This window comes from Capra hircus, chromosome 10 (genome assembly GCF_001704415.2).
Source record: "Capra hircus breed San Clemente chromosome 10, ASM170441v1, whole genome shotgun sequence".
Taxonomy (NCBI): domain Eukaryota; kingdom Metazoa; phylum Chordata; class Mammalia; order Artiodactyla; family Bovidae; genus Capra; species Capra hircus.
The window spans coordinates 26,183,340-26,205,407 of record NC_030817.1 but is presented as its reverse complement, the minus strand read 5'-3'; the positions used below and the strand labels follow the sequence as shown (position 1 = coordinate 26,205,407).

Genomic DNA, 22,068 nt, shown 5'->3' with positions numbered 1-22,068 from the left:
CCTAGAATTCTCTCTGCTATCACCAAAGCTGCATGAGAATACACACACAGACTGGGAACCCTGAAACTGTCAACAAGAAGAGTAGTCTGTAATCTGCTGCCGGGGCTTTGTGTCGTCAGAGCTGGGCCCTCTTCCCTGAGGAGTGGCCGGGGCAGGAGGGACTGACCAGGTAGCGGGACTCACCTGATTCTTCTTCATGAACAGCTGCACGGTTTGCAGGTTAGTGCCATAGTCGGTCGACTGGGCCAGAGGCAGCCTCTCCTCCACCCAGAGCTGCGGAGACCAGAGGGCAGGAGAGAGCTGATGACAACCACGGCCACCCTTTCATCACTCACCATGGGTCAGACACAGCTCTGCCTACTGTGTCCCTCCTGTTCCTCCCAATAGCCCATCAGTGTTTTGTAAAAGGGGGGCATTCGATACTCTGAACTGAGGTTCCAAGTAAGTTGCTCCTGGTCACTTCAAGGTGGGTGGCAACATAGGGATCTCGAGCCCAAGTCTGTCTGGCCCCTAAAGTCCACGGGAAAGCCGCCCTTCAAAGGGCACTGGCTTACTTTTATGTTTAATGTAGTCATTACAACCACCCTGTGAAATGAGGTGGTGAGATGACCAGACGTCTTCTGCCAAGAACTGCCCTGGGCAGCAGCCAGCCACCCCGATGACAGCTGGGGAAGCGGGGGGGCCGCTGTGCCTGCTCACCGTCTCATCCTCTAAGTCCCGGCTGATCTGCAGCTTGGCTCTGGATGATTCCAGCTGCTTCTTCCTCCTCCCCAACGGCTCCAGAAGGTCCAGGAACCGCTTCTCGATGCTCAGGTCTTCATCCCCCGCCTCCTCTCCCAGCGAGGGCATCTGGGCAAACAGCTCCTCCAGCTCCTCCTTGCGCACGTTCACTTGGTCCTCCACGCGCTGGGACATGAGAGGATGGTGTCGGCACCAGCCCTGGCACCTGGCCAGCCCCTCCTCCTCCTGATCGTTCATGTCCCACCAATCCTCCAAGACCTGGCTTGCACTCAGCCTTCCCCAGGGAGTCTTCTTGGATTGCCCCCATCTTACCTATTGCTCCTCTGAGCACCTATGCTACACTTCTCGTGCACACTTTTACTTCCCTGTCTGGATCCATCCCTGTCTTACCCACTGCAGAGGGTAGGAGCTGGCTTGTAAACTGGGAGACGTGATAAAAGCCAGCCTAGCTAAGGGGACAGACGGGTACTCCCTTTCAGGTTGCAGCTTTGCTGCCAAGACTCCCTCCATGCCAACGGCCCCAGTCTGCAACCCGTTCACTCACCTTCAGCTTAGCCAGCATCCTGTTGACACTGGTCAGGTCCTTGCCCAGGTCGTCTGACTGCAGCTGGTCCTCCATGGCCCGGATCCACTTGTTGAGGTCGGCCTGGGTCTGCGAGCGCATGTCGGAGCTCCTGGCAGCTGATAGCTGCCGAGCCGTCTCTTGCGTGTTGGCCTGAAGCTCGTCCCAGAGCTGGTGCAGGGCTTCCAGCTTCTGCGACACCAGGGCCGCAAACTGGGGCTTCTCCTCCATCAGCTGCTTTCCTTCCTGTGTGGGGAAGGAGAAGTGTTCACCCTATGACCTTGGAGAGGACCCTTGGAGAGCTGCCTTGCTCCAAATGGTTGCCAAGTGCTAACTGAGGGGAGGTCGGTGAGGCGATGGATCTGTCTAGAACTTGGATGAGGCTTAGCTGAAAAACTCTGTACCTCAAGAGTTATTTGCAGCAGAAACTGAGGCACGTTAAGGCAGCCTGGCTTGGAGCCTGTACACTGCACTACGATGGACACAAACTCGTGTGGCTCCCAGGCCTGCTTTTTCCAGATAGCCACAGGAGCAAGAGGCTCCTCTTTCTCCTCTCTTTTTCTTCCCAAGCCTGACTCCAGCCATATTTTTGACTTGGGCCCCTGGACAAGCTTGTTACAAACAGGACCTCTGCTATGAATGACAATTCCCTGGTGGTTCTGCCCATCCAAACAATGAGGGCCAGTAGTTCCTGGACCACTCTGCTCATCTCACAGATCTCCCTGCCTCTGGGCAGGACATCCTGGTGAGGACGATGGATGGCAGACAAGAGATTACTGCTGTCCTGGCACTGGACGCACAGGCTCATGTTCTTAGTGTCTGGACTGTCCCAAGACTCAAGTGACCCACAGGAGGCACCTACTCTGTGCAGGCTTAACATCGGATTATCGGGAGTTCCAAGGTTTAACTACTACTTGGAGAAGTTTTTCACATCCAGGTTCTCTACCGCTCAGCAAGCTCTGGGCCAGTGTCCGTCCCCCATGTGCAGCCCCACTCAAGGAAGTATCCCCAAGCAGAGACCCCACCACTTGCTCTGCTCACCGCGTCAATGTTCTCCAGCCATCCCTGGTGGGAAGCCAGCTCTGCCACGAATGCCTGGTGCTTTAGCCATTTGTTATGAAGGTTTCGAGCTTCATCATAGGAGACATCCTGAGATGTTAGCAGCTTGTCATTGATCCAGAGAGTGAGCTGTGGGCAGAAAAAATGGGATCCATGGTCCCTGAGTGTCCCTCTTTGGCCAGGGGTTCATGGCTGAACCTGCTGCCCACCTCTGGTACTTCCTCCAAGGGGAGGAAGTATGAACACAACAGAGTACTCCCCTCTGACTCAGGATCCCTAACTCCCAGGACAGGAAACTTAACTTGCGTGGTCTCAGGGCTGAAACACAGGCTCCCCCGTGTCTTTCCCTCTAGAGCATGCATGTGCAGTACAACACCAGGGATATTCACACTTCTCTCCACATTTCCAGGACTGAGGACAGGGCCTGGCCTATTGCAGTAGCTCAACATGTGTTTACTGAATGGATGGTTAAACCCACCCTTTGGCAGTAGGGTGAAAAAATGTTATCTGAGGACAAAGCCAAGGGCAGATCCTATAATAAAGGAAGTAAAGTAAGAACTTTTGAGTCTCTCTTGTTTCCAAGATGTCCTGGCATTACACCAAGCTTGGTTTGTACCAAGGGCAGAGGTGGGTGAGGACAAAGTCATTTGAGTTGAGAGGAAAGGGGTATGAGGATGGAAGCAACAAAAATGTCAGGGGAAGCCCCATTCCACATGGAAGCACTGTTCATGGAGAGACCTAGGAGTGCAGGGTAAAGATTTCCCTGGACAGCTCACCCCAGGCTGAGTGAGGAACTTCTGAGTCAGCGGTTCTCCAACCGAAAAGCTTGTTGAGAATGCTGCTCTCTCTCTCACCCCCTAAGTTCTGGTTCATCTAGGCCCAACGGGGACCCAGAAGTCTGCATTTAACTAGAGCCAGGACCAGCTCCATAACTTGCAGGGCCTGGTGTAAAATGGAAATATTCAAAGTCATTGGGAATTGCAAGCCGGCAACAGCAGAGTATTAAACCAAACATGAGGCCCTTGTACACAGCGGGCCCTGTGTGAATGCAAAGGTCACATGACTTTCAGGCCAACCCTGACCAGGACCCTAGGTGATTCTAATACAGATAGTCCTTGGGGCCCTTGTTGAGAAATCTTGCCCCAGACTTGACAAATTAAAAGATATCTTTACATATGTTTAAAAAAAATTGAAACCAAAGATTCTAGAGGATGAAGGACTTAAGCCATTATGAGCCCAGAGCTCTCTGCTTTTAGAATCCAGCCTCCTGAGTTAGAAAGGACTTCCCACCTCCAGGGCACCATGCTTCTAGAGGTTATCTCCTGCAAAGTGGCCAGCCTGGCTGGAGCCTTACCTCCTGGCAGTTCTGCAGGAAGTTCTGGAGCTCCAGGTTGTCTTTCAGAAGCTCTGAGGCCTCCAGGGCCTTTTCATTGTTCTTCCTGTGCCTGCAAGGAAAGCCGGAACACAAGTCACGAGGGTGCTGTGTACCGCACCACTATCCTACCTGGCTCCGGCTCCCCAACCCTTGGGGCAGACAGTACCTGTCCTCAATCAGCTGCACCTTCTCCTTGATCTTGTCTGAGAAGAGGTTCCCCTCAGCTACCAGCTTGTTTCCAGAGTCCACAGGACTCAAAACCTTATCCCGGTTGTTCTCCATAGACACCAAGAAATCCTCAAACTTCCGGATCCCGGCCTCTGCAGCTTCTAAGGAGTCTGGGGGCTCCAAGTGAGCCAGGGTATATTCCTGTCGAAGCAAGTTTCCAGACAAGGCATGGAGGTGAGGAGGTGGAGGAGAGGGCCCTTGCCAAGCAGGAGCACCGTGTGCAGCCATGCAGGTTACGGCATGAATGGCGCCCCCTGCAGTTGTGCAAGGAGGAAGGTCCCTGAGTCCTGTTCCCTGCCCCTGCCCAGGGCACCTGATGAGCAGGGTACCCAAAGCCACATGGAAGGATAGCCATCCAGGGAAAAATTCACTTCTCTGAAGGCAAGAAGAGAAGAGGATAACAGAAGACGAGATGGTTGGGTGGCATCGCTAACTCAATGCACATGAATTTGAGTAAACTCCAGGAGATGGTGAAGGACAGGGAAGCCTTGTACGCTGCAGTCCATGGGGTCACAAAGAGTCAGACATGACTGAGCGACTGAACAACAACAAGCCTCTAACTGGCCCAAGAATAAGACACAGTTTGGGACATGGGACTGGAAAGGGCATTGATAAGGAACAAAGAGGACTGTCTCCTGAGCTAGAGAGAATCTAAGAAAAGCCCAATTTGATCCCTGAGCCCTGGAGCACTTCTGCAGGCTTATAACCTACAAATTCTCTCTTGCCCTGAGAGATGCCCCAAGCCCCTACTGCCTCTCCCTACCTGGTTGCTGAGGATGGCCTCAGCCTGCTTGGCATCTTTCTGGAACTCCTGGAAGCCGAGGCACTGGGTGAGGGCCTGGCTGCGGCTCTCCCACATCCGGCTCAGGGCGTCCCAGCCCTTTTCTAGGCCGTCTAGCCGCTGGGCCAGAAGCAGGTACTCTGGGTCTGTCTGGCCATGGGTCACCTTCTCCCCAGACACCCTAACTTTCTGGTAGCTCTCCTGGTGCCTGTCGATGTCGTCCTTGATGGCTGCATGCTGCTGCAGGAGCTGCTCGGCCTCCGGGAGGGACTCGGGCATGTCCTTGGAGGCCACATCCTTCTGGGTCGTGGATAGCCATGCCTGGAAGGCATCCAGATCCTGCAGGAAGGCCTGCAGCTGGCTGGCTTCCCCCAGGGAGGCCTCCTGGCTCTTCAAGGCCTGTTTCAGGCCCTGCCACAGCTCCTCCACGTACGCCTGCCTCTGCTCAATGTCCTTCTTCTGCTCGGGGTGTGACGCCATCAACCTCTGTGACTCCCGCTCCAGCGTGCCCAGACGGGTCTGGATGGCAGCCACGTCACGCTCCAGCCCTGACAACTTGCGCTGGATGGCAATGACCCCCGCCAGGTCCCGGCCCAGGTCCTTTGTGGACTCCACCACCTTCGTCTTGTCCATGATCCACTTGCCAGTCTCCTCGCAGTCCACGCAATAGTTGTGCACCCGGAGGGCCGAGTCTACTGCCTCCCGCCGTTCGGACACCATGGTCTGGAAGTCCTGCCACCTGCCGAGGGAGACGGGAGTCAGACAGCCTCTTCCTTCACCCTTCCCACAGGGGGTCCCCTCCAGATTTCCCACCAGAGTCTCCCCTGATAGAACCTGCACACTGAAAAAAGAGTCATCTCTCCAGCAAACTGTAATGAGTCAGTTTATGCAATTTTACCCAAGACAACAGAACTGCCAGAGCTTTCCATTAGCAGGAGGTGAGCTGTGATGTTATTACAGTCATCAATAAAGCAACATGATGCTCTGTATATAAGCTCTATGTGTAGCTGAAATTCAGGAAAACTTACAATTTCCCAGAGTTTTTGAAATGCAAGCATATCTCGTTTTATTCAGCTTTGCTTTACTGTACTTCACAGATACTATGGGGCTTTTGTTTTTGTTTTCTTTTATGAATCGAGGATCTGTAGCAATCCCTTGTTGAAACATCTATTAGTGCCATTTTTGCAACATTTGCTCACTTTATTTCTATCATATTTTGGTAATTACAAACTCTCTCATTATTATACTTGTATGGTGCTCTGTGGGCAGTGAACTTTGATGTTACTATTGCAAAAAGGTTATGACTCACTGAAGGCTCAGAGGATGAGCATTTCTTAGCGATAAAGTATTTTTAAATTAATGTTTGTACATTGTTTTCCTAGGCATAATGATGTTGCACACTCAGTAGACCACAGTACTTTTTGTAAACAACTTTTATATGCACTGGGAACTCCCCAAATTTGTGTGTGACTCATTTTATTTTGATATTGATATTTTGATATTTGATTATTGGGGTGGTCGGCAACTGAACCCACATTATTTCTGAGGTATGCCTATACTGAAAATAATTAGAAACACCCCATTATCAACCATAAGAAAGCTTTATGACACAGGATCTCAGCTGCCCCAGAGGAACCACACAAATGTCTAAGACCATGTTCCAAGTGCCCAGGGCCTAAGGAAAGCCAGCGTGGTTGTCAATGAAAACAGTCGCAGTGAAGAGAAGGAAGAAGAAGAGGAAGGGGGAAGGAGAAGTTGGGATTGTAATGAAAACATCTTAACCTTCATGTGCAGTGTGGAATGAACCTGGGGAGTGTGCAAAAGATGGGCAGATGTCCTGCAACTTGTGTGCAGCCCACAGTAAGCCTCTTCTAAAGAGTCGCTCAGTAGCCTGGGTCCACACCACCAGGGACACCTCCCCTGGACCTGGGTTTACTCATCCTGCCTCACTGTGACCTGGAAGCACACGAGAGTATGCTGAACATGCAGGCTAACTGAGCTCATCTCTCTTGATTACCCACAACGTATAAGCATTATGAAGAGCTTTGGGAACATGCGGTCATAGCTAGACTTTACTCTGGCTTTGGCCCTTACGGAATAATAGTCATAGCCAGACTTTGCTCCATGGAGTGTATGAGTTAGAAAGAAAGTACGATAAACTCATCAAGCAACAATAATATAAAGTACAACGTATATAGCACACACCAGGCAGAGAGGACTAAGGGAGCTATGAGGAGCAGGAGGGGTGGTAAGAGCAGGTCTCACGGTGGTCATCTGAGCTGTGCTTCAATGAACACATCACCAGCAGTGAGCTATTTAAGGATGGGGCCCTGAGTCACTCATCTTTACAGCCCAGGCACCTGGGGATGGAGGTAGAGGGAGGAGGCAAATGGACTGGGTAGAGTGCATTGTGGGCATTCCCAGGGTGACTGCAGTCTGGGGGTGGAAGACAGGTCTGCAAAGCAGTGGGAGGAGGGCTGGGAAGGATTGGGAATTCCAAGAGAGAGGAGGAGGAGCCCAGAGAAAGGATGGGAAATTCCAGAAAAGAGGGGAGAAGAGTCCAGAGGTAAGGCCCCTGACCTCTGGGGAGTTTTATGCCTGTAACACGGATGCTGCTGAGGCTGGATGTTAAGGGAAAGGGGCTGGAGGTTCCCCCCAAGGTGGTCTGAAACTACTGTGAAAGGAAAGCAAGGTGCCCCAGGGCTGGGAGGCCTCCCAGCCCCATCCAGAAGCCACAGGAGACCATCTGGCGGTGCCCCCAGGAAGGAGGCTCCATGGTGACTTGCCAGGCTTTTTTTGGTATGGCCTCACTGCAGCCACCAGGCAGGGGCCACACAGGGGACAGGGTGACGTTTGGGTCTCGTCTGCCTCCCAAACCCACCTTCCCCTCCCCTGCACCGTCTCCAAAAGGGGGGACGTTGTTAGAGCTGCTCTAGGCAGCACTGGCCAGGCCATGTCAGGAGTCCAGGTGTGGTCCTGGGCCCAAGATATTAGAAGATAATATTGGTCGACCAGAATATGTATGGTGGAAGGTAACCACATATTCGGTAAGTGCTGAGTGACTCATTTCCGTTCTGTCCTCAGTCACGCACGGTGTTACATCACACAAGCATCAGGTACGTGTCTTGGGCCACTGTTCTAGGCTCTGGGGGTAGAACCACGGATGAAGTAAAGTGCTCCCATTCAAATGGGCAGAGGCAAGTAAGTGGTGACAAGTACAATGGAGAAAAGTTAAGCACCAGTCCCTGGTGGTCCAGTGGTTAAACCTCTGCACTTGTAATGCAGGGGGCGCTGCTTCAATACCAGGTTGCTGCTGCTAAGTCGCTTCAGTCGTGTCCAGCTCTGTGCGACACAGAGACGGCAACCCACCAGGCTCCTCCATCCCTGGGATTCTCCAGGCAAGAACACTGGAGTCGGTTGCCATTTCCTTCTCTAAAGCATGAAAGTGAAAAGTGAAAGGGAAGGCACTCAGTCATGTCCGACTCTTCACGACCCCATGGACTGCAGCCTACCAGGTTCCTCCGCCCATGGGATTTTCCAGGCAAGAGTATTGGAGTGGGGTGCCACTGCCTTCTCCCAATACCAGGTTGGGAGACTAATATCTCACATGCTATGTGCTGTGATCAAAAAACCCCCAAATAAACAGTTTTAAAGAATCCAATTTAAAGGGGAGAAAAAGGGGGGCTTCCCTGGTGGTCTAGTGGTTTAGACCCTGCCTGCCAATGCAGGAGACATGGGCTCACTTTCTGGTCCAGGAAGATCGCATGTGCTGCAGGGCATCTAAGCCCTTTTCTGTAACCTCTAAGGCCAGTGGGTGGCAACTATTGAAGCCCACATGGCTAAAGCCTGGGCTCCACAAGAGAAGCCACTGCAATGAGAAGCCCGCATACTGCAGTCAGAGGGTAACCCCTGTTCGCTGCAACTAGAGCGTAGATCCCACTCGTTGCAACTATAGAAAGCCTGCATGCAGCAATGAAGACCCAGCGCAGCCAAAAATAAATAATAAGCAATTTAAAAAAATCTTTAAAATTAAAAGGAAGCAAGAATATGGGATTGAGGCAGAGGAATTGGATGGGAAGGAGGAGGTGATACTGTGAATGGGGTGGTCAGTGTGAACTGCACCAAGAAGAGGACATGTGACCTGAGATCTGAGTAACGTGTGGGAGTGAGGATACCTGCGAAAAGAATATTCCCAACAGAGGGAGCCTCAGACAATAAACTCTTGGCACTCAGAGCTGTGGACGCTATATAAGATGCTGTGGACATTGTATAAGATACCATGGGCATTGTATAAAATACTGTGGACACTGTATGAGATACTGTGGACACTATGAGATACTGTGGACACTAGAAAATATCATGGACACTATAAGATACCATAGACACTGTAGAAAATACCGTGGACACTGGATAAGATACTGTGGACACTGGATAAGATACCATGGACACTATAAGATACTGGTCTTCATTTACTTACAGTCTAGTAGAAAAGTTCTTAAAAGATGAAAGTAATTATAATAAAAGGTAGAGTGTGAAACTCTAAATCAGTCGAGGAAAGATACTTTTTCATCCTGGAAACTGTGAAGGAGAGAAACCTGTACTGGTTTGAAAACAAGCATGGTTTAGACCATATTGTTGGAGGAGGATGGACCCTGTAGAGAGAACGGCACCCACATGGAGGCAGAACCGTGGGTACAGGTGAAGGAGGACAGTTGTCTTCAGAAACAGTCGAAGAGCTATCACGTGGAAGAAGAACTGGAGTAAGTTTTCAATACCTCTAACAGGCAGAGCCAGAACCGATGTATACAAATTTCAAGGAGGCATATTTCCACTCACGATGAGATCCAACTTTCTAACAAAAGGGACTGACCCCAATGGGGTGGGCTACATGGGGAGGAAGCGTTTGTGCAGGATGCAGGCTGTCTGGGATATGTGGCTCAGGAAGCTTTCAATTCTCAGACGTAGTGGAAAGCCATCTTACCTTTCCAGGCCTCTAAGGATGGCAAGTACCTTGGTGTATTCCACTTAGGACAGTGCAAGGCTTAGGTGTCTGTAACAGCATTCTCTGACTATAGCTCCTCAAAGCAGCAGATTATTGGCTGACAAGTTCTTCCTGTCTGTCTCTCTCATACACACACACACACATGCACACACATGCATCACTGTTACCTCCAGGCCTAAAGAAGAGCTGGAGGCATCCCCCTCCTTGGCATAAACCTCAGCTGGCAGGGGACCCTCCTGAACTACAGCCCTCTTCTTTGGATGCTGAGACAATCTGGTGGCTCGCAAGTATCAGGGGGTTGCCTTTTGCCTCCTCTTAAGCCCCCTGGGCTGCTCCTTTTCTTTACAGCCAAGTCTTCCCTAACCCCACCTCCTGGTTGCCTCAGGCAGCGCAGGGCTCAGGCACAAGTGTGGGGTAATGGATTGGGGCAGTGGCGAGGCAATGGGCATGGTGCTGCGCATGTAAAGCCCAGGGCACCGAACGGAACAGAGGTGCATGCGCTGTCCTGGCGTGGCAATTACATCCTAAGCAGTCCCTCTCCAAAGGCTCCTTAAGGCCTGTTTTTCCTTCTGGCCATGACGTGTGCTCAAGGCTTCTTGCTAATTCTCCTTTTCGTTCAAGCCAGTCTCATTATCAATGCCGCATTTTGGCACAAGCAGGAGCTTTCTTTTATGGACAGTACTTAAGAGCTCTCAGAAAGCAATCTTCCCTGCCTAAGAACGTCCGGGGAAATGTGGCCTGAGAACCACATGGCCTGATTCTAACTGTGGATGCACTGAGGGCATTTCCTCCATTGCTCAGCACACACCCATTCCAGGCACAGCACTGAAGCTCTGTGAACACACCTCTCTCCCTGGGCTGGTCACCACCCAGGTCCCTCCTCCCTGGGGCTATATCTCCAGGGTCAGAAGGAGACCATGTCAGATGGAGGCAGGAACTCTGAGGGTACAAACCTGGCATGCATAGCAGGCCTCCTGACTTCTGGGCCACACCCCACAGATGTGCCAGAAAAGAAGCCCGCATCTCCGAGCCCTCTCCACATCCCACCTGGTATTCAGGTGGTCCTGGCACTTCTTCACTTCCGCACTGCGTGGGTGGTTACTCTCTACCAGGCTGTTGGCAGCAAGGTTCACGCCATCAATCTGAGTCATCAACGTCTTCATCTCCTGGTCCAGAATGTCAAACCTGATGTGGACAGAGAAAATAAGGATTGCTAAGGCTTTTGCTTTCTGCCCTGCTCTTGCATTCTCCTTCCACCTCCTTCCACCAGTAAGAGGGGAGAAGGGAGAAAGGTGTGCTGACATTCCCTCTTTTCTGGTTCATGGGTCCAGTTTCATGGTTTAGCATTTCCTGGATGAGGCTAGGAGAGACCTGGTTACTTAATACAGGCCAGTGCCTCAACAGAGATGGAGGAAAAATGAGGTGTGGGTGGTGTTGACGGCTACAGAAAGCACCTGCCACATCTCCACTGGCCCAGCTGCTGCTCATGAACACAGTTCCACTGCTTCCACCTGAAGGATACCTCTCCAGTCAGGTGCTCCGTCCCTGGGGAGGAGAAGGGCACGCTGCTGAAGCTGTGGGCATCCTGTGTTATGAAAGCTGACCCCTCTGAGATAAGAGCCCAGGTCCCTCCAGCATCAGCATGGGACCACCGGGGCAGGATCAAGGAGTGGCCTCTTTCTCTCAGCTCCTTGGATTCCGTATTCAGGATGCTGGGGGCAAGCCTTGCCATGCTGGAGTGCTGATGGAACTCAAATACTGCAAATGAGAGTGGCTTGGACTGACAGTTTACAGACTGGTCTCTGAGGCCCCTGAGGGTTCATGTGGTTTAGGGACTGCCACCAAAAGACAGAGCTTATGGGGTCTAGCCTCTCACCTCCCCCTTAATCATGTCCCCTCCGCTTTCCTCTGTGTTACATATCAGGGGTTCCATATACAATTCATTTGAACAAAGGCTGCTGTTATTGAAAAGCCATCAAACACTTGGACTAGAAAGAACCCCTTTGGGAAAGGCCCCAGGGGGGTGCAGTGCCCAAAGCCATAGAGCCAGATGAGACCTCATGACTCCCGGTGCCTGGCCTCTGGGACAAAGGGCGTCTGACAGCCCCTCAGAGATGGCCTTGCTGATCTGGAGGCTGTTTGGGGACTAGGAGCGGAGACTGTAGCGGGTGGTGAGAGGGGAGGGCCAGCTCTGACCTGTGCTGCACGACCTCCAGGTCCTCCAGCGTGTCCGGGATCTCCATCTGGGCCAGCCACTTCCCCTTCTCGCCCATCCACAGCTCACAGGCGTCTGTCTCCCCAAACACCGTGTACAGGTCCAGGGCATCCTGCAGCCTCTGCCGTCGCATGTCCGCCTGGGCCACCACCTGCTGGTAGAGATCCCGGAGGGCCTGCAGCCGGTTGGTCACGTCTGGGGAGTCCTGGAACCCTTGGGGGAAGTCCTGCGCCTGCTGTTCCAGGTGCTCCATCACTCCGCGGCTCTCCTCCAGCTCCTCCAGGAAGTCCTTGTGCTTTTTCCCCAGGGCCCGTGTGGCCCCTTCATCCTGCCCCACGTCTTCCCCTGAGAGCAGCCGGTGGGCATCCTGTAGCCAGGCCTTCAGATCATCTGCATCGCCCTGGAACTGGAAGAAGTTCTCAGTATCCTGGAGGTTTTTCTTGCAAAAGGCAGCGAGGTCCTTCAGCTCGTTCCACTGGTCAGACACCTTCTTGATCCGGACCTCAATCTGCTCATGCCCAAACTGCTTGCGTGCCACCATGCCCTCAGCCTCCCGGAAGATCTGGCCCAGGTGGGCATCCAGCCCGCGCAGCTCATCCTCAAAGGCTTTGTGCTTACGCTGCAGGATGAGCACGCTGGTCAGGTCCTTGCCATAGTCCAGGGAGGAGTAAATCTGCTCCTTCTCCTTGATCCAGCTCTCGGCCTCATCCATCTCCCAGAAGAACTTACAGAGCCGCTTGGACTGCTCCAGCTGGGCCTTGCGCCCAGCTGCCGTGTTGCTCAGCTCCTCGAAGCACTGTTCCAGGTGGCTGACACGATCCCGGATGACCTGGGGGTCACAAGGCTGGTACCCTGGGTGGCATGGGAAGAGGAAGGACAAAGGGGACAAGGGCTTCATCATCTCTGGGCAAGCTTCAGATCTAGAACCACACCACCTAGAACCTGCCATCTCACTGGGGATTTGGGATTGGATGCAGAGGGTCTCAGTTGCTCAGAAGATAGGCTTTTAATTAGTTCTTTATAATGAGTTTCCACTAAAACTCCAGGAATAAGAGGGGTTAAAAGTTGGATCAGCTCTCAGTAGAAATGCATAATGTGAAATTCTTTTTAAAAAGACCCAGGCATTAATTTCTAGATGATTCTTCCAAGAGGCAGCAGGGGTCACCTATTTAAGACTTGAACTAGCCAAGAGGATGAAAGAAGAAGGATGCCTTCTTGGTGCTTACACACCTTTCTGATAATAGATGACTGAAGCAGTCACCTGCTCTCTGGAGGATTTTGCTCTCCCTCAAACTTCTTTCTTGCAGCTAGACTTATCCACCCTGGGGTGCTGGAGTGCTGGGCCAGAGGCCTCAACAGAAAAACCTCAGCCTGCAGCCTTACCTGGCCCCTCAGCCAACTGCAGGGTGGCTGTGGTGATGGCCTTCACTTTGTCCCCTTGGATGGCAATGTCAGCCTCCATCAACTTGTGTTTCTGTAGCAAGTCCTCGACCTCCAACAAGTGCTTCCCAAACTCAGCAGACAAGAGGTGAGCCTGGCGAAGAGGACAGACAGGGTAGAGGGAGTAAGGAGAGGTGAAGAGACCCACATGCTAGGAGAATAACCTTCCTAAGTGAGGGTCCATGGCACTGGGGACCAGGATATCAGATGCAGCTGGAAAATGCAGCTGCTCAATGGGAAGGAGCCTACAGAGCAGGAGTTCCCACTGGGGGTGCCCATCAGAATCATCCCGGGAGCATCTTTCAAGAGTTCAAGTGCTATACTCAGTCTGCCCACGTGTGCCCCAGGGGTGGGACCTGGGTGTATGTATTTTAAGAAAGTTCCATGGGGTCTTTCCTTCATGGTCCAGAGGTTAAGACTTCACCTTCCAGTGCAGGGGATATGGGTTTGATCCTTGGTCGGGGAGCTAAGATCCTACATGCCTCAGGGCGAAAAAACTGGAACATAAAACATAAGCAACACTGTAGCAAATTCAGTAAAGACTTTAGAAATGGCCTGTATCTTCAGGATGGGGAACACATGTGCACCCAGGGCTGATTCATGTGAATGTATGGCAAAAACCACCACAATATTGTAAAGTAATTAGCCTCCAATTAAAATTTAAAAAAAAAAGAAAAAAATAGCCTGTATCAGAAAATCTTAAAAAAAAAAAAAAAAAAAAAAGAAAGCCCCAGTCTGTCTGCTGTGCGTCCTCAGTTGAGAGACACTGTGATAGCAGGAGAGGAGACTCAGACTTCTCAGTGGCCCTGGATGCCAAGGTCTGGATGCCAAGAGTCAGATCGTGATTACTCAGAGCCCGATTCTCCAGGCTCCCGAGGGAGGCCTGTCTCGTCCAGGCCCTACAGGCTGGCACCTGTGTAACTATGAACCCCAGATTTCTTGATCACCGGGGATATAGCAGACTGGAGCAGAGCGAGCTAAGCTGCTGAGAGGCAGATGCCATCAGACACTCTGCTGCCTTAGATGCTCTGCTCTGACTTGGCCGTGGGGCTGGGAGGCGCCTACGGAAGCACAGCCGGCTGAAGCCCCAGGTGGAGGGGCGGGGGTGCCCAGGCCCACCTTGATGCCGTCCATCCAGTCAATGCTGTGCAGCATGTCCTGGAAGAGCTTCTGCAGGTCCAGCGTCTTCTCCAGCCTCTGGCGCCGGGCCCGCAGCAGCTCCTGCAGGTAGTCCCACAGGCGCAGGATGTTGTCCTTGCGGGCCGTGATGCGCTTCTGGTCATGGTAGTTCTCCTGCTCCAGCTCCTGGGCCAAGTCCTCCAGGGCCCGCACCCGCTCCTCGTAGGCAGCCGTGTCTGTCTCGATGGCCTCGTGCTTCTTCTTGGCGGCCTCCACTGCTGCCAGGTCGTACCCGAAGTTATCCTGTCCCCCAGGGAGAAAAACAGGCAGTTTGGTTAGGGTCCCCTTGGTTGGTCCCCAAGCGCAGAGAAATGGCAGGTCTTTTAGGAGCAACTTCTGCAGGAGAAAGCCCTTCTGCCATCTTTTTCAGCCTGCCTTATCAAAGACAAGTTCCAAAGACTAAATGTCTCACAAGAACCTTGGCAAGAAGCTTGTGATTTTACTCACTGGGCCTTCCGTGTGGGTGTAACCCTGGGTGACTATCACTGACAGAGTTCCTTCCCACCTGCTGGCACTCACCACCCTGCCTGGAGAGGACCTATTCTGGGCAGGAAGGGACTTCTTACTGGAAACCCTGCAGCTGCACACAGAGGGCTTGCCCCGTGCTCTCTGGGGCGCCTGCACACTCTCCATTTCTTTCAGAATGCTTGCTTCCCCCTTCTGGATGGAATTTAATTTGATGCCAAGATCCAAGTGGGAAGGGACAGATGCTCTCATGGAGAATCAGTCCTGGGGTCAGTTTTTAGCTAGTGAAATGTGACACAGTCCTGAAGGCCAGAGTCCAAGGGGCATGTCTGACACCCACAAGGTGCACGGCTTCCATTGCATCCCCAGAGGACCCCTGAAATGTTGACCTGAACTCTGGCTCTGGGTGATGCTCCTGGCTCATGGGGGATAACCTTTGGGGCCATTTTTGGATTGTGTGGCTCTTTCCTAAAATGACACTTAATAGGGAATTCCCTGGAGGTCCAGTGGATAAGACTCCACGCTTCTAATGCAGGGGGCCCAGGTTCGATCCCTGGAGGGGAACTAAGATCCCACATGCTGCAACTAAGCTTATGCACTGCAATGAAGACCCAGTGCAGCCAAAAATAAATAATTTAAAAGTGAGACTTAGTCGATCTGGGAGAGTTCCTTTTCAGATGTCAATCCTGACCCACCCAGTCACAGGGAGTAGGGCTGCAAGGCCTGTGGAGAGGCTTGTCCCGCTCCGCCCGCCGCATCGCCTGCAGCCCCACGTGCACCCCACTACCTGGGCCACGAGGCGCTGGTTTTCGTTGAGCCACGTCTCTCTCATGGCAGCTTTTCTGTCAAAGCGCCGGGCCAGCTGCTCCAGCTTCTCCTGCCGGATGAGCTCATCCCTCAGGGCCAGCTCCCGCCGGTACTCAGCTTCCTCCAGGCTTTCCCAGGCCTGTGCGGGGGTGCAGATGAGAGCTCTTGGGATTTGGGGGTCCCATCCCGACTCTTTCACCAGTACTGAGTGATTTGAGGAATCTAGACAGAACCTAGCCTTCCAGTTTTCCTGTTTAAGCCAACTGAAGATTCAGGGAACACTGATCACGACCTCCCAGTCCCCTCTTCCCCTAAACTGGCCTTCCTGTAAGTCGGTCTTGGTTTCATATAGCGTTGTTGCCTTTGTGGGTGCTCAGTAAATTCCTATTGAGTAAATGGTCACCACCATTCCACTGGAATTTCCAGGCGGTGGTAGGCCTCCAAATCTCCAAATTGTCACAAGGCATTCGCCTTCATTAAAAGTAGTCGATATTCCCTAAAAGCCCTCCAGGTTCTATAGAGAATCGGCTATAAACTGGACTCTGGGCATCTGAAGAGGGGACTTCACAGGTGGACAGTGGGTAGAGCCTGACCTCTCGCTGCTAGGCTTGGATAGTACCCCCAACAGCCAGCTGGTCATTATAAACAGCACAGAGAGTGGCGTGGCTTAACCCTGCCAGGAACCATTCCCTGTGCCCTCATTAGGAGAAGCTCAGTTAACCCACTGGCGAGCCTGCTGAATCCCCATTCTCATGGCATTAGAGCTGGAACCATGTAGCAAATGCCTCTTTTTCGTTTTTTTAAACTGGAGTATAGTTGACTCACCGTATTGTATTAGTTTCAGGTGTATAGCATAGTGATTCAATACTTTTATAGATGATACTTCATATAAAGTTATCATAAAATACAGGCTATATTCCTTATACTGTACATTAAATCCTTGTATCTTATTTATTTGATAGGTTTGTACCTCTTCATCCCTGTCTCCTATCTTGCCCCTCTCCCCACCCCTGAATGGAAGGATGGTGGGTAGAGTCTGACCTCTCAGGGCTAGGCTCAGACAGCACCCTCAATAGCCAGCTGTGTCATTAACAACACCACAGAGAGTGGCTTGACTTAACCCTGTCCAGGGACCATTCCCTGTGCTTCTATCAGGAGCTGAATTAAGCCAGTGGCATCATGAAATGGAAAACGCTGCTGTACCCGGTTGATGTCAGACACCAGTTTCCCATCGTGGGGCGTATACACTTTCTGATTGTTGGCTCTCATCCGGGACTGGATGGTAAAAAGTAGGACTTCCAGATTCCCCTTCTCCTGAAACCTGTTGAAAAAACAGGTTGGGTGATGAGGGTTGAGATTCCCACAGCCATTTTTTCTTTCTTAAGTAAACATGGAACCCTGGCAGCTTGGAGCTTGGATAGCAAAGCATATTTCTCTTTAAAAAGTAAAAAGAAACACATTATAAATCAACTATACTTCAGTAAAGTTTTTAAAAAGTAAAAAAGGATAGAGGATCTATATGTTTTACCTGTTACAACATTAGTCTATCATACTCACCAACTGAGACCTAACAGGGGTTAAGTCTTTGCGACATAAATCAAAGAAAACACAAGTTTGCTCATCATTTGTTTCCATGGGGGAATGGCTAAGTGTTCTGGAAATTCCTGTAGGTATCAAGTTCTACCAATCGATACAAAGAAATCCTTCCCTGTTCTAAATGCTACGGCTCCCGACTAGCTCTTTACTTAGTTTTTTATGGAGTGAGTCAATAAGCCTTTGAAGCAGCATTATCCACGTAAGAACATATTGCACAGAAAGCAACTTTCACCTGAGTACTAATGAGTTGGCTGTCCTGACAACTGTCCAAAAGTCCAGATGCTTCTGAGGGGGGAGGAAAGGCTGTGCTCCGGGAGGATGTCAGGGGGAGGGGATGATGGCAGCCGGATGGCCAGAACTGGGTTCGTCTAGGACCCAGTGTCCAGACGAGCTCCAGGTAACTGAGTATTTTCCCATTTCTGCACATGGTCAAGTATCTACCCATTTTTCCCTCCTCCTTGTGGCAGCCACAGATCAGCTGGTAAGCAAGGATCCCAGGCAGCCAGAGGCCAGCCCATATACCTGCTGCTCATAGGCACGTCAAGGAGGCTGTGACCTCGAGCACTGTCTCACGCAGCCAAGAGCTACCACCCCTGTGTGCAGTGCCGGGTGGACTCACAGGAGGTATTACCTTGATAAACATGGTTAGTGTCAGGCCAGAAATCAGATACTCATTTATAGTACTTTCTAGAGTCTGCGTCTGGCCTTTCCCTATTTGCAAGTCATGAGTGAATGAGCAGGGGAGGAATGAAGCATAGGTACCACTGATGAGCTAGAAATCTGTTTCAGGGGAGCTGGACAAGCTGAGGGCAGGGGAGCTAGAATGCTGTGTATGTATGTGTGCGTGTGTGTGCACACGCGTGGCTGTATTTGCATGTGCATATGTGCATGCAGGCCCTGCACACACTGCAGTGGAGCAGAGGTCCCGAGAGGCAGGCTAAGTGCTCTGCTGATGGATGAGCAGTGACAGACGAGAGAGGAGAAGGATGTGTTTGATGATGAAGGAGGCCGCACGTGGCGAGCTCTGGGGCTGCGGACGCAGAGGTCGTTACCAGAGAACAAACCCGCAGCTCAGTGTGCAGGAAAGAGGAAGTCTCCAGCACAGGTTCTTTGAAGAGATTCTGAAGCCTGAGATTTCACTTCTGCTCCCCACTCAGGGATCTGGATCTGAGAAAGTACTTCCTTGGCTATGAGTCAGGGGTTACTCAATGTCCATTTCCTGCAGGCTGACAGCTTGGGAGCAGGGAGACAAGACAGGATGAAGCAGGTGACAGACAGGCAGCTCTCTGACCTCCAGGATACGCCTCTCAGATCCCTTCTCCACGCCCTCTCACCTTTAGGAGGTGGTTTCTCAGCAGTTGATGCCCACCCTCCCAGGTGCCCGGGCCCTTACTTGGGTGGCTTCTCGATGGTACGGTAGGTGCTGAAGGCCTGCAGCTGCTGCTGGACACCAGCCAGGGAGTTGGCGAACTGGCGGCTGTTCAGGACAGTGATGGTCTGCTCGATCCAGGTGAGCAGGTCCGAGGCCAGCCCACTGTACTTCTCAATCATCTTCTCGGTCTCAATGGCATGGTCGATTACCTAGGGAATCACCTTGTGACTCATCCTCATGAGAAGGGTGAGGACGTCAGTGCAGAGGCCAATAGGGACCACAGTCGAGGTGGTCCTCCTCCTCGCAAGCCCTAGAGCGTTTATGTTCACTTTGTCCCCAGAGCCCAAGACCACTGCTGAGCAGAGGGCTGGATAGGTGGTACAGGAGGGACCCGGCTGTGTTTGGGATCAGCAACAGCTCCCTGCCCTCTCTCACCCTGTAAAAGACTGGAAAGCCCACTGTCCCAGGACATCAGTCACCAGAGGAGCCAAAGTCTTGTTTATTTAAAAATGAGTATTAAGGATCGAGGTCATTGGAAAAGACCCTGATGCTGGGAAAGATTGAGGGCATGAGGAGAAGGAGGCAACAGAGGATGAGATGGTTGGATGGCATCACTGACTCAATGGACAGGAGTTTGAGCAAGCTCCAGGAGATGGTGAGGGACAGAGGAGGCCTGGCACGCTGCAGTCCATGGGGTCGCAGAGTTGGGTGTGACTGAGCGACTGAACAACAAGGATGGAAGGCTTCCAGACACTGCCTTTACTCAACACCAGTGCATAAAGATGAATGAGAAATGGTCCCTACCCTGGAGGAGCTGAGGACCCAGCGTGAGGGTCTGTAGAATGGGGTGGCTCCTGGGTAGGCTACGGGAGCCTGAGAGATCTGACAGCACAACAGACTAATAAGTAAAAGCCTGTTTTGTTCCTGAGGGAATGTTCATGAGACATGGGTCTGCAGGAGGAAGGTGGATTCGGAGCTACGACCTTGTTGAGGACAGATCATCAACCTGGGCTGGAATTCAGCTTGTGAGCCATTAATGTGGCAATGCTTGGCTTCAGAGGAGGTTGGTGGGAGTGATGTGAGCCCTTTCCTATGGCTGGGGTCGAGACATAAAGCTCTTAGGAGAGAAAGGGACTGTCTGTCAAGGCCTGCACACGGTGAACAGGGAGCCGGGGGCCCTGGTTTCACAGCAGCTCCGTACCTTACCGACTCGCTTGCCCTCCACCGCCAGCACCTTCATCTTGGAAAAGTAGTGGTAAAACGCCACCACGTAGGTAATGATGGATTTCTCGTCAGGGTTTTCTGTGAAGACATCTGCAAGGGGAAAGTGTGGGCTCTCAGGACCAGTTAGAAGCTGGAAATGTCAGGCTCAAGGGGTTCATCTCCCTGTGTCTCCAGCACGAAGTTTAACTACACGTACCGAGTGACAGGCAAGAATGGAAGAGGAATGAGGCTGTGGTTTAAGCCAGAGGATGAAATCCGTATTATGACCACAAAGCAAGGAAAAAGGGAAAAGGAGGGGGAGACTACAATGGCTCCCAAGCAGGCAAGGGAGGCATCGGAGCCAGTCTGGAGCTGAAGAGCAGACGGAACAGAGTCCTGGTCTGGCCCCAGGCCTGCATTGTGTCCCCGGCTTGCCCAACACCGCCACGTGCCACCAGGTGCCCTGCCCGTCAGGTGGGCGCCAGCTCACCTTCAGGGTCGAGGAGCGGGATGATGCCCAGCTGACGCTCCGCCACTTCGAAGGCGTGTTCCAGGTTGTGCCGGGCGTTGGAGTCCTTCAGCTTATCGAAGTCGATCAGGTCAGGCCTGGGGATGAAGCCAGACTGTTAGAGGGCAGGGGGCATGGTGTCCCCCACCAACAGGGCAAAGACCCTGGGTGGATACAAGGAAGTGGGTGCACCGGAGGAGTGAGAAGAGGACATGGGATGGAGGAGGGAGCTGTGAGCACCAGCGCGTGGGAAAGGAGGATTTAAGGGAGGTAGGATGCTGAGGGTGAGAGGAGCAGGCACAGTGGGTTTAACCTTCCTGTGGAGCTTGGATAGTAACCTACATGCTAAGTGCAAAGTATCCAAACCCTCCTCCCCACAAGGGTTCCCCGGCTCCCACAGCGTGCTCGCCCTTCTCACCGGTGCTTGTGGATCAGGGCGTTAAAGGCCAGGCCATCCTTCCAGCTGGAGGTGAAGTTGGTGACGTTGACGTGGGGGTAGCTGCATCCAAGAGAAACATTAAGACCTAAGAAACAGATTCTTTTGTGGTTCCTACAAGTGTGTGAAGGAGAGGGGTGGACCTGACCCTTCTCGAACAGCTTCAACAAGACAGCAGCTGTTAAGTCCCACAGAGAGGCTCCCCCATCAGATGGGCCCAAGAGACACTCACCCCCACAGACCCCACAGTCTGACCCAGGCAACTTTGGGATAGAATCCTACATTCCAGGCCTCTAAGAATCAGGTCAGGACAGACTTTGCATTGAATATGCCCAAGCTGCTATAGTTCTGGGTAACGTGGGTGGGGGGTGAAGAGGGTGGTGGGGCATGGCAGCGGCTGGTCCCCAGGGCATACCCTGCCGTCTTCATCTGACACCACAGGAGCAACGCGTCCTTGGCCGAGCGCGTCTCACGACCTTCCTGAGTTTGGACGACGATGTCCTGAATCTGGGGGCACAGAAACAAGAGAGGGGAGACCAAGATTTGCATCTGGCCCAGAGCTCTTCCTAGAAGACCCCCACTTCCTCTTTCCTCCTCTGGTTACCAGCCCTGCAGCCACTCCAAAGGCTGAGGCCTCGGGTCCCAGAGGCCTGCCACCCTGCCGTACTCCCCAGGTCAGAGGAGACGGCTCCAATCAGAAACTCGAAGGGGAGGCCAAGAATAAATGCACATTGGCCTCATTCCTACTCGGGAGGCACGACGCTGTGAGGGCCGTGGGACGGCAAGACTGTTGGAAGGGGTCGCATTTGGATTAGCAGCTCCTCTTGCCTTTTCATCCTCCCTGGTCCTGCTGTTATTACCATTTCATCATACACACCTGCAGCGAATGAGACCGGACACCCGAGACCGCTTGCAGGACACCCTCAGGGCGGGAGTTGAGTGTTACTTTTCTTCTCCCAGCCCTTCCCTCCTCCAACTAGGTTCTTTCTGCTCCAAACCAGCAGGTGGAAGACCCTGCTTTCCTCCCCTTGGGCTTCCTAAATTTCCTTACGTAACAGATCTGGACTTTCAGGGTGGGAAGAGAAAAGCTTCTGACTGG

The 22,068-nt window shown here is 52.3% G+C and overlaps 1 protein-coding gene across 1 annotated transcript in view; it reads right to left on the bottom strand.

The window, feature by feature from the left end:
• Nucleotides 1-22,068, bottom strand: part of SPTB (spectrin beta, erythrocytic) — a 127,842-nt gene that overhangs the window by 29,110 nt on the left and 76,664 nt on the right. The window contains 18 exon segments of the mRNA XM_018054066.1: nt 184-273; nt 700-906; nt 1,286-1,549; nt 2,345-2,491; nt 3,717-3,807; nt 3,904-4,106; nt 4,729-5,485; nt 10,796-10,933; nt 11,945-12,815; nt 13,347-13,497; nt 14,523-14,825; nt 15,835-15,993; nt 17,058-17,175; nt 18,844-19,031; nt 20,024-20,136; nt 20,516-20,631; nt 20,952-21,032; nt 21,385-21,476. Coding sequence (XP_017909555.1) covers nt 184-273; nt 700-906; nt 1,286-1,549; nt 2,345-2,491; nt 3,717-3,807; nt 3,904-4,106; nt 4,729-5,485; nt 10,796-10,933; nt 11,945-12,815; nt 13,347-13,497; nt 14,523-14,825; nt 15,835-15,993; nt 17,058-17,175; nt 18,844-19,031; nt 20,024-20,136; nt 20,516-20,631; nt 20,952-21,032; nt 21,385-21,476 — 4,089 coding nt within the window.